General features: G+C 48.9%; 1 protein-coding gene across 1 annotated transcript in view; it reads right to left on the reverse strand.

Moving 5' to 3' along the window:
- RALGPS1 (Ral GEF with PH domain and SH3 binding motif 1) overlaps window positions 1–11607 on the reverse strand; it is a 460947-nt gene that overhangs the window by 20553 nt on the left and 428787 nt on the right. Inside the window, exons 11-13 of the mRNA XM_006892619.1 lie at window positions 10410–10536; window positions 8833–8987; window positions 6432–6483 (exon numbers count right to left, since the gene is read on the reverse strand). Of these exons, the coding sequence (XP_006892681.1) occupies window positions 6432–6483; window positions 8833–8987; window positions 10410–10536 (334 nt within the window). The remainder of the gene's footprint in view (window positions 1–6431; window positions 6484–8832; window positions 8988–10409; window positions 10537–11607) is intronic.

The raw sequence follows: 11607 nt of genomic DNA on the forward strand, positions 1-11607 counted from the left end.
GAAGAGACTGAAATTGATAACAGTTTTAGTTTGCTTGGCTCTGCAATCAACACTCTTGGCACTGGCAGGCAGGAAATGAAAAGACAAATTGCAATGGGAGAGTTTGCAGTCAGAGATCTTGCCAAATTACTGAAGAGGAATGATGTCAGTGTGGAGACTAAGGTACACCTGATACAGTCTTTGCAAGTACTTGCTATCATCAGAGAGCTGGACAATGACTAGGGATGATAGAAGGAGAATTGATGCCTTTGAGCTGTGGTGCTGGAGAAGAGTATTGAATACACCATGGACTGCTAAGAGAACAAACAGGTTCATCCTTGAGAGGGTGAAACCAGGCTGCTCCTTGGAGGCAAGGATTTTGAAACTTCATCTGACATACTTTGGACATGTTGCAAGGAGGAGACAGTCTTTGGAGAGATGCATCATGCTTGGGAGGGTGGAGGGACAGCACAAGAGAGGAAGACCCTTGATGAGATGTAGTGATTCAGTGACTGGGGTAAAGGGAGTAGGTGTGTTGGAGACACTGAGATTGTCACAGGATAGAACAGGGTTTAGGGCTATTTTACACAGGATCACTATGAGTCGCAGGTGACTCAACAGCACATAACAAAAACAACATTCTATCAGCTTGTCTGCTTGTAGTGACTTGTGTGTTGCTATGATGCTGAACAGGTTTCAATGAGCTACCAAACTAAGGAAGTCTATGAAGAAAGGATTGGTGATCTACTTCTGAGAAATCAACCAGGAAAACCTTAGGAATCAAACCATCATACCTTTGCCTCATCAAGACAACAGTGCAGGGTTGGACGATATTGTGCACAGATCTGCTTGATTTAAGGGCTGATTCTGTCACAGCTAAAAACAGTAACAAACCTCACACAAGGCAGAAAGCGCATCACCCAAACTCTCAGGTATATATTTATCTCTGGAGGCAGAAATTGTCTGTAGAAACCTCTGAAAAGGCCCTCACCACAGTTCAAGGTTGTGCAGGAGGCCAACAGGGGATGACAGAAATTTGAATTGCTTCTACGTCAATCATCCTATCTATCAAACTGAACTGCTATTTGGGGAAATTTTTTTCTTCATTCCCGCAGCCTAGATTCCTGGATTACTTTCTTAATGGCAAAAGATTCCCACTGAGTGAAATGAATAAAAATCCTAAAATTAGTTATCCCCATAGTTCCTATGGGTTAAGTATTCACTGCTATCAACTATCTCACTTACTTTGGGCATGTTCTGAGGAAGTCATTGGACAAAGACCTCATTCTTGGGAAAAAGAGACCATGCCTGGAAAACAAGAGAGTCAGGGAAGGAGAGGAAGACCCTCAATGAAATGAATCCACTCAGTGACCGCAACTGGCCAAGCACAGCAAAGACTGTGAGGGCAGCACAGGCCAGGGAAGGCCGGCCTTCCTCCCACTGTACACAGGGCTGCTGTGAGTTCGAGCCGACTCAACGGCACCTGACAAACAAAAACACTCCCCTTGTGGAGCTGAGGAAGTTGAGGTGCAGACAAGTTCAAAGCTGTGTTCAAAGTCACTGAGAGAGTGAGTGGACCTGAGGTTAGGCCACCTCCTAGCACTTCTGACAGTGTCCAGACACCAGCCTGAGAGCTTTCACCACCAAGGATCATGAAGAACTTCAGTCATGGGATATATTACAAAGCTCATCTCCCCTACTGTATATTCTCAGAGACACCAAGTCCTCCCAGATCACCTCTCTCATCCTAGTAACATAACTCAGGTCTCACAGCCTCCTGAGACCCCACAATGCCTCTTGGAGGCCCACTGTGGTCCTGGTCACCACAGAGCCTTGAGCTTCTGCTTAATCATAACCTCTTATAGAAGTCATTCCTGGGGTCACAATATGACCTTCTGAACCTGCGCAGAGACTCCTGAACTTCTTCTTCTTGATCCTTTCCCCCTTCTCTCAGCAGAGATTATTTCTTCAGGTCGCTGGATCTTTTCAGGACCCCTCAGCCGCCCAGTCCTTGTCCTCACACTATCAGGGGACCAGCTCTCATAGGAGCAACGTGAGCCAGAGGAGATGGCTGGCCAAGTGCTCTGTAACAAGCACTGGCATACATGCTCCTATTTCACCTCTTAAAACTCTTCTACTTTCCTTACAAAAGTGAAACATTAGATTTTTTCCTGATATTTTGCCATTGTAAAAAATTTGACAAATACAAGAAAAACTCCCACTTCAATAATAATCCTACAACCCAGAGATAAATAAAAATAAATATTTTCTTACATAGATATATGTTCATCTCTATAATTCATTTTGTTTCCCTTTATTTTTTTTTAAAAAAACCCCTAAACTTGTAAATTTGTAGGTAGATATTCTTCTTGTCATCTTGGTGCCAGTGTTTCTCTAAAGCAGCATTCTAAACCAGCATAAAAGAACACCCACCTACCACCTCTTGCTGAGTTCTCTGAGGGGTAGAGGTTTGCTTGAGGTCCATTTTAGTCAGTTAATTAAGTAACTATTTCAAATGCTGCCTCGGGCCACTTCCTTCTCTTCCCTGGGAAAGCAGAGTGGGCTGCAGGGCTCTGGTTCTACCTCTCCAGGCTCCCAGGATAGAAAGACAACAACTGCAGGTAGCAAGCCCATCCTCGCTCCACTTCCCCTTCTGTTTCCCTGGCTGGCTGTTTCTTGAAGGCCCGGCTCAGAACCACCACCCTGCCTGCATTCTGGGGCCAGAGGCCTTGGCACATGGCAACAGAAGAGAGCCTTTAAGGTAGCTCAGGGGGATGAGAAATGACCAGCACCTTTTGAGGTTTAGCTGTGTGGCCCCAGCTACAGTCTGCATCTGCCCCTTTCCAGCTCGGCAGGTCCCGTGTCAACACTAGGACAACTAAAAAAGAACCAGAAAAACAGAAGAGGAAGGTTCCCTTTTTTTCTGACACTTTTACTTCTCAGTTCTAGACGATCAGCCTCTTTGCCTGATTGCCCCCAGAGAGAACAATGCAGTGTGTCTGCTGGGCTCAGGGAGGTCCAGTGTGGGTATTCTTTTAAGACTGGCTACTCCTGGAAGAACTGAGCATGGTCTGATCCTTCACTGCCACCCCAGGACTGGCCACTGGGATGAGATGTCTGTCCCTGCAAGTAAATTTACAAGCTAAGGCCAAAGGATTCTAGCCTGGAAAATGGACACTCTGGTGATAAATCTAGTGATTTAAACTGTGCCCTCAAACCAATGGTGGTTTGGGTGGCAGGATGGGAGGACACTGACTGTGGGACTTCCTGTCCTTCATCTTGCTTTCTGGTTTTGTTCTTCCTAGTTTGGGCCAAGCTTGTCACCAGGGCTGGAGAGCCTGTAGGTGATTCACTTGAAACAGAGTACTGGTCTCTACCTCTGCTGGGCCTCTGGTGGAATGGAAAAGCCAACAAATGGTCTCTTCTCTCAATTCTAATCCTTCTTGGTGAGGATCAGGCATTTCCTGCACCCTTAGCCCTGGGTTCAAGGCCTCAGTTAACTCACATAGGTAAAATGATGCAGAGAAAAATGCCTGGGAAAGAATCTGCTAGGCACAGCTGGTGAGAACTTCAAGTTTAAGGAGAACCTACTTTGCCTATTAGTATTTTGGAGGTTCTTTTTCTCCATGAAGTAATGCAGGGTGACAGTCTTCCAGAGAACTGACAATCTATTCCCCTTTATCAGTGGGAGCAATCTGAATTGAAGGAAAGTGAGGATGCAGAGGGAGAACTCAGGAAAGCCAAACACTGGGGGGTGGGGGGGAGAAACAAAAGGAGTCCCAGGTGGCAATACGAAGGTCACCAAACCATGAGTATAAACAATTTCTAACAAAGATTTTTCAAGGGCTTTCACCACCAAATGTGAGAGGTAAATCCTCTCCTCCAAAACTCCTATGCAGCATCCAGCAAAGTATGGAATGCTCACATGCTTCTGAGGGAGTCAGAGGATTTTTCTGGTGAACATGAAAAGGGGCTAGCTGAGGATAAAAATGGAGACTCATCAAGGGATCACAGAATTGGAGGTCAAAAAGACAGTGGGCATTTGAAATGTCAGGACTACCTTGAATCTGGGAAGGAGAAGGGATGGTAGACTAAATGACATTTTCCAAAGCCTCTTGCTCCCCTCAGCAAGGTGGGGGAGGTTTGGGTCAGGAACTAGGCCTTAAGATAATGAAAAATAGGCCATTTATCCCTGCAGGGCTGCCCCAAAGGCTGTTGGGGGGCGGGGCGGGGCATACGGCTACCATGAGACCAAGGACTGGAGGAGGTTCTACCCAAAAGGCGCCTTGTATAGATGGATGTAAATGCTATGTTCTAAATAAAACAGAGAAAAAGAGAAATGTTATAGCTCACAGTGTTCAAGAATGACTTAAGTATAGCATTATCTTCATGGAGCAAAGAATTTTCTCTCACCACTCTCCCTGTACCTCTATTTCCATCCAGCCTTGGGTCTGTACCAGGAACTGTATCTGTTAAATTCCCAGTAACTAGCATGATGTCTGGCAGGGACCAGTTGCTTAATAAACAGCTACTGAATGAATGAATGAATGAATGAACAAATGAACAAACATATGGATGAACAAACAGAACCAGTTCTAGCTGATATTCAGGATCCTGTCTGTAAGCTCTCTTTTCCCAGGGACCCCCTTGAATGCTGAGAAATGGCAATGTTCTAGTCAGTGGTTCTAGAATCTGCTGGGGATGGGTGTCTGGTCCTCATCCCTACAGCTGGAATACTCCTAGAGTGAGAGAAGCTGGGCCTATATGTCTGAGTTCTAAAAATGGGGACAGAGCTATTGTCCCTCCAGGAGTCCTGAACTGATGCCTTATGGAAAGAGCCTCTGAGGGCTCACAGCACCCTTCCAATCGCTCCACCTTAGGATCCAGAGACAGACTACCTGACCAGCTTCCCTTGAAACAGTGGCGGGTCTGACCTGGACCGGTCTTGTAGCCTCGAGAACCTGCTCTGTGTAAGAAGCTGTGGAGAACAGTGATGAAGAGGTAGGTTTGGCTGCCAAGAAGACAGATCCAGGTCAGCTCTGCCACTTACTAGGTAAGTATGAAGCAGGACAAGTCACAACACCCCTCTGAGCCTGGCTTTTCCTGCATATCTAGCAAGGGAAGATGAGTGGCTACTGTGTAGACTTGGTTTAAACAAAGCACTTAAGACAGGGTCTGGCACATAGCCAATGCTTAACAACTACTGATAATGAATAGTTATTATCATAATAGGTCCTGTTGCCCTGTGAGGATGTGCTAGGAAGAACGGAAATATCCTCTGGTCATTTATTTTATGATTGTGGGGGCTGACAGGACCCAAGGCTTAAGCATCAGTGTGTATGTGAGTGTGTATGTGTGAGTATACCCACATATATGTTACGTGCTTGAGAGCATGTATATAAATGTGTACAAACTTATGTGTACAAATGTGCAATGTGCATGTCTAAGAGTATATTCACAAGGGAGAACATGTGGAAGAGTGGACACACATGTGTGAGTGTGCAAGTATGAGAGAATATATGCACTCACATGTCTGCTGGGAATGTGCAAATGCCTGTAGGAGTGTGTAAGAGTATGGGAGTGTGCTGTGAGAGCACGTACACATGTGCTTGCTGGTGTGCAGTGGGCCTGGGTACTAGTGACGGGGCCGCTCTCCAGACAGTGCAAGCCTGCCTCCCACTGACACTCCACGTGACTGCATTTCTCCCTCTCTCCCCTAAGACCACCAGTCCCCAAACTTCACCTTCACCTTGGCATTGCCACAGCTGTGGGAGTATCCTGTTCATGGTGTCTCCTAGCTTTCCAGAGAACATCTGGTTGGTGCCTCACATAGACAAAAATAACCAGTAGCTGCCTGGGCAATGGGTGAACTCCTGAGCCTGGGGCAGGCAGGCTCCACAGGGAGCCAGACCCTGGGCAACAGAGCCACAAGGGCACATGACTGATGCTCTGCCACCTGTGATGGTAGAGTGAGCACTCAATGCACGTTGGGCCATAGCACAGGCCTGGGGTCATGTGCATACAACACTTTCAAACCCCACCAGGTGGAGCCACATGCCCATCTCAAGACTAGGTTGCGGTTCAGGCTTCTGGTCTTAAGAATCCATATTTGAGACCAAATCGCTTCCAAAGTCTTCTCCTGCTGCTTGGCCCAAGGAAGAGGTCACTGGCTTCAGGCTCCAGGGCTGGCTCTGGGCTGAGATGAGGAGTGGGTGGCTAAGAGCATGGGGCCCATCTTGTGCTTCCTTCTCTTCTCTCTTTCCCCTCCTTGGCCTCATGCCTGCTGAGATGAGAGGCCCCAGAGCAGCCCTCATCTGTGTGGCTGGGACAGGGAGGCAGGGAGGCAGGGTGGGGGATGGGGGTGGGGTCTGGCTCTGGCTGGAGGCTGCTTTCAGCTCCCTTGGGCCTGAGAACTTCCCCTGGGAGGGAGGCTGAGCTGAGGCCACACTCACCTTTCCAGCCCTGAAGACACTTCTTCACTAAACTCTGAGCTCTCACTACTGCCTGGAAAAGGAACACAGATCAATGAACATGGTGGCCTCTCAGAAGAGGGGCTGACCCTGCAGGGGCCCATGTGCCCAGGTCCCCAGACCCAGGCCTAGGCCCCTGCACGCACAGAAGTGCTGGGGGAATCACTTCCTGTCTCTGTGGGTATTAACATGACCAATTTCGCTGCTGCTGTTTCTGATTCTCTACTCTTGGAAGGTTAACAGCACCACCCCATCTCACAGAACTGCTCCCACAGTCCTCTACTCTCTTCCCATTATCCCTGAGAGGCATTAGCTGCCTGGCCACTGGCCTAGTGTAGTCTGGGTCCTCTATCTTGCCCTGGCCAGGGCACATCACTGCCTCCCTGTGGCCTAAGAGAAGCCCGCGGTGGAACAGGGCCTGCTGGTAAAGACCGAGGCAAAAATGAGCATATCTCTCCTCCAGGCCAGAGGCTTGACTAGATACTGGTCACAGTGTGGTTGCCTCATTTCAGATAGTAATCTCAACAAGATTCAGATCCAGTGTAGACAAGAGAGAGGGGCTCAGCTCCAGTGCTCTGCTCCTCCCTCAGGCTTGTCCAATGGCAGCTGACTGAGACATGAGGCACCTCACGGCACTCCAAGGCCAAGGGCAGCACAGGGATTTTCTCCTGTCACTTCAAGCAGGCAACTAGTGAAGCCGCTTTAGTCTTACTCGGACCCTGGGGATCCTTGATCCAGTGCTCTTTGCCTGGGCTATCATCTGCTTGCACCTCAGCTGAGTGGTGGAAAGGGAAAAAGTAAAGGCCTCATGCCCCTTGGAATCAGTTGGAGCAATGGCTTTCATCACAGGATGGGGAGGGGGGATAGAACTCCCCCATTCCAAAAAGGGCACATAGGCTCACAGCAACTTACTGCAGTGCCTTCAACTCCCGACAGAGTATTGTTTCCTGACTTGAGGAGTTGAGAACCAAACCATCTTGTGATCTGCTGCTTGGCTTACTGGACAGTATCCTCAGTTTTCTATCTTAGGAATAGCAAAGCCTGGACTCGGGCACAGCTCAGAAAGTTTCCTGGATATAAGACGCTGCTCTGCTTCCCAGCATTCAGCCAGCATCTTCCAGAGTGGACTTGACAGAACCCCGGTCCCACAGGGCACTCCCAGGAAAAGGGAACACCAGCGAATAGTGTGGGAACACAGCAGACTTTAATGCTTTCTGGGAGGAGCCACATGGCACATCAGTGTATTAAGCTCTCTAAGAAGCCTGCTTATCTTTGATTAACCCAGCCTTTCCCAGCCCCAGATCTCTTTGGCCAGGTCACACCTATGAACCTCGGGATGTGTCTTAAACTGAAGCACGTTCTTGACTTGGTTCAAACAAGATAACCTTGTACAGGGACAAAAACGTGCTTGCTACAGACTTTCAGGCTGGGAGGCAGCTGGCCCTTGAGTGACATTGCCCAGGTGGTTTAACTCGACAGGGTCATGGCACATGAGCTGGCCACTGCTCTGTGCTTAGACGTCCCCTCCCTACAGTCCTCACCAGATCAAATTCCCAGCTTGACAAATGTCTACCCACTGTCAGCCCCAGGAGGCACTGTTAAGCAAGACATACAGACACATAGACACAGACTGCAGAAGCACAACCACGCAGAAAGGGAACGCAATTAGAGGATGTACTTGTGTCAGCACAGAACAATGGGGCGAGTCCACTTGCCCTGAGCTCACCTGGGTGCTGTGGAGTCTGCCTGTGGCCAGAAGTCAACGCCAGCCTTCACCTCCCATCATCCCCTCCTAGCCTCGCCAAACTGCACAGCTTCTGTCTATTCCACTGACACGAACACCTTTTCTGGCTGAAGCTCAGAAATGCACACTCACGCAGAAGACTAATTTTTTTATTTTCCCTAATTCTAGTTTCTCAGTGTAACAGCAAACACAGAAACACATCCTGGTGGCATCTTAGCCCACTCAAATGCTGTCCTGGGGCAGCTTCACCTGATTTGCCTGCAGGACCGTGAGGCTCATGGACCCCCAAGGTCAGCAGTGGCCCTCACCTCCCAGTAGCACCCAGGCTTTAGGAGTGGTCAATTCCTGACAGCTGGTATCTGTCATGTCTCTCATTGCTCCTTCTAGCAGCCTCTATACTTAGGGGTTACAAACGGGCAAAACCCAGACTCTCTAGAAGCCCCAAAGCTGACCAGGAGCGGCTGCTCTGACTCTGGACTTATTCTGAGAAAATCTTTTCTGTAGGGAATGAGAAGCATTGAGTGTCCCACGGGGAGGACAGTGCCACTCGGCATTGCACAGTGACACAGAGACAGACACGGAGCACACGCAGGGCTCGTGGGCCCTCCTGCTTGTCATGTGCAGGCCAGAGACGCTTACCTAGGGAGAGTCCATTGGTGACGGCAGAGGAGGTGTGAGCAAGGCCCCTGCGGGGGCTGCGGGACTCTAGGACGCTGTCGTCCAGTAGGTGCCTCGCTTTCTCCGATGGGAATGTCGCACTTTTACTCTCTACTACACTCAACTGACACATCATACTGGAAAACGGAAAGGAAGAGAGAAGGCAAAGCTCCTTATCTAGGGAGTAACAGTGATTCCGCCTGCCCTGGGATGCTGAGCAGAGGAGGAGCTGCAGGAAAAAGGCCTCCACCCAGAACCACAGTGCAGTTCTGATTCGGCTACTACAGTGAGACCTTGGGCAAGTCACATTCTCTTCCTGAGCCTCAGTTTCTCCACCTCTCGGATAGGGATAATGGTACTTGCCCTACAATCTCCTAGCACAGTTATAGTGGGATTGAACTTGTGGTCGATGGAGCCTGCTGTGGGCGTGAAGGACAGCACAACCCTGGGGCCAGGTGGCCTGGTTCTGGAGTCAAACACACCTGGTCCAAATCCTTGCTCCAGCGCTTACTCACCATCGTAAGGAATTTCACCTTGCTGACCCTCTTAGATTCATCCTTAGGATGTATATAATAGTAACACCTACCTGAGAGGCCTACCCAGGGACTCAAGGAGCTATCACTTGACAGGATATGATGCTGGGAGGGGTGGAAGGTTGACAAAGGAAAGGAGATCCACCAGGTAGATTGGCATGGTGACTGCTGCAATGGGCTGTTGTGTGTCAGGAAGTGTGAGGATGGCGCAGGATAGTCTAGATCTTTTGTTGATAGGGTCGCTATGAATTGTGCTTGACTCAACAGCACCTAACAACAACAGCTACCACCTGAGAGACATACCCAGGGACTCAAGGACCTATTGCTTGACAGGTCAGTAATAAAGCACCTAGCACAGAGGAAGTGCTTAATACTGCTAGAGCAACTACCGCTCTCCTCTGGCCTGTGAATACCCCCAGGGCCAGCTGCTCTGGGCCAAGTCTTGTGTCAGGGTAGAAAGAAGGAAGGAAGGGAGAAGGGAGGGAGAGAGAACTAGATCTGTTCAGAAGCCTGTGCCAGTGGAGCCAAGGACCCACACATGTCCACCAGCTGCCAACCCCACAGAGAGGTGGGCCAGCAGGTTCACTGTTCTGCAGGCCTTCTGCAGTAACTGGCAAGCAAAGAGACATTGGGCCCTTAAGACACGAGACACCTAATGCTTCCCTGATCACTGGTCACTTCAGGTCCACTGGACTCTGAGGTTCTCTGTAAGCAAGACACTAAATGTTGGCAAACTTTCTAGAACCACACAGTTGTTGCCTGTCCTGGTCATTCTTCCTCTGTTGCCTACTGATATATATTAATAGTATGCAGTATGATGGCTACTGCTGCCTTTAGCTCTCCTTTGAGCCTGTGCCAACCCTGATAGTGAGTACAAGTCAAGGATTCCAGTGCCCACATCAACAATCCCCAACCTGGTATGAGAAAAGGGACCTAGTGGAAAGTATTTCCCAGCATTCCATTACGCCATATCTCTCAGCTCAATCTGATCAAAAGGTCTTCAAGAAGACCTGCTTAGTCACCTACTTGTTGCCTAGGCTGTGGCTCTTCCTGTGTCTTGGGACTGGGGGCGTGGGGAGGCTGCCAGCAACAGATGCATCAGGACAGGTAGGCCTCCGGCTGAACCTCACAGAACTGGAGCCAGCAGAGGGGCCTGTGAACGAAGCAGAGACAAAGAGCAATGATAGGAACAATGATGGCAGGTAGCCTTGTGGGGGCTGTTTTAGGGCTGTTTAATGTTGGTAGGCCCTAGGCTTCCGGTGAGTGCCTATCATGGCTATTACAGGTTTATATGTACTATGGCCTCATTCTCATTAGAAACCAGCTTCTCCCATCAAAGTAACTTCCAGAGCTGATAACTGTCCAAATGGCCCTGTGGCCTACTGCACATAGTACCTATTAACTAGGCAGCCCCAATGTCTAATCCAGAGCTCCAGAGAGAGTGCCATGAGCAGATGTGGAACTTGGCTCCATCCTCCCAGGCCATGAATTACTTAAGGACATCAAGCTATTAAGTGATAGCATTTAGACTTAAAAATACTCTAGGAGTGGTGCCCTTACCATGGTGCCTGTACACACTCTCTTCTCTCGACTCTCATTCGACAGAAACAGAATTTACTGGAAAAAAATGTTTCATTTACTCAGTGAAAGGAGTTAGACAAGTAGGGATTTAGATTCGTTGGAGAGAGAAACTGACTGTTTCCCTGAACCTCAGTTTCAAAATCTGAAAACTGGGAACAATTAACTTCATCTTGCAGGTTGTTGGGAGTAATCAGTAAAGTAATGTATGTAGAAAATACCTATACTTATTTTATGGTCATGACTATTATTATACTCCCTTAGCTCCAGCCAAAGTGTCAACAGGAGGTCATTAGAGCCAAAGTGTTTGGAAGCCACTAATTCTACTGAGTGTGCACTGGGTGGCCTAGTGGTGAGACGCTGCACTGGAATCCCAAAGGCATGCAGTTTAAATCCATGAGCTGCTCCTTGCGAGAAGGATGGGCAGTCTCCTCCAATGCAATTAACTACTTCTGGAAATTGAGGGCTTCTACCAACTTTTGCAGTCAGAAATTGACCAAGCTCGGCGCTGGCTGAAAATCACCTGTGACTTCATCCATAGCCACTGGTGAGAGTCAGCGCCCAGAGCCATCAGGGGCTTTAAGCTCGTTGCCCACTGCTGTGGTGTGGACAGCTGAAACCCAGGCCCCGACAGGCACCTGGGAGG

This window comes from Elephantulus edwardii, unplaced genomic scaffold (genome assembly GCF_000299155.1).
Source record: "Elephantulus edwardii isolate Elephantulus edwardi_28Jun2011 unplaced genomic scaffold, EleEdw1.0 scaffold00116, whole genome shotgun sequence".
NCBI classification, from domain to species: domain Eukaryota; kingdom Metazoa; phylum Chordata; class Mammalia; order Macroscelidea; family Macroscelididae; genus Elephantulus; species Elephantulus edwardii.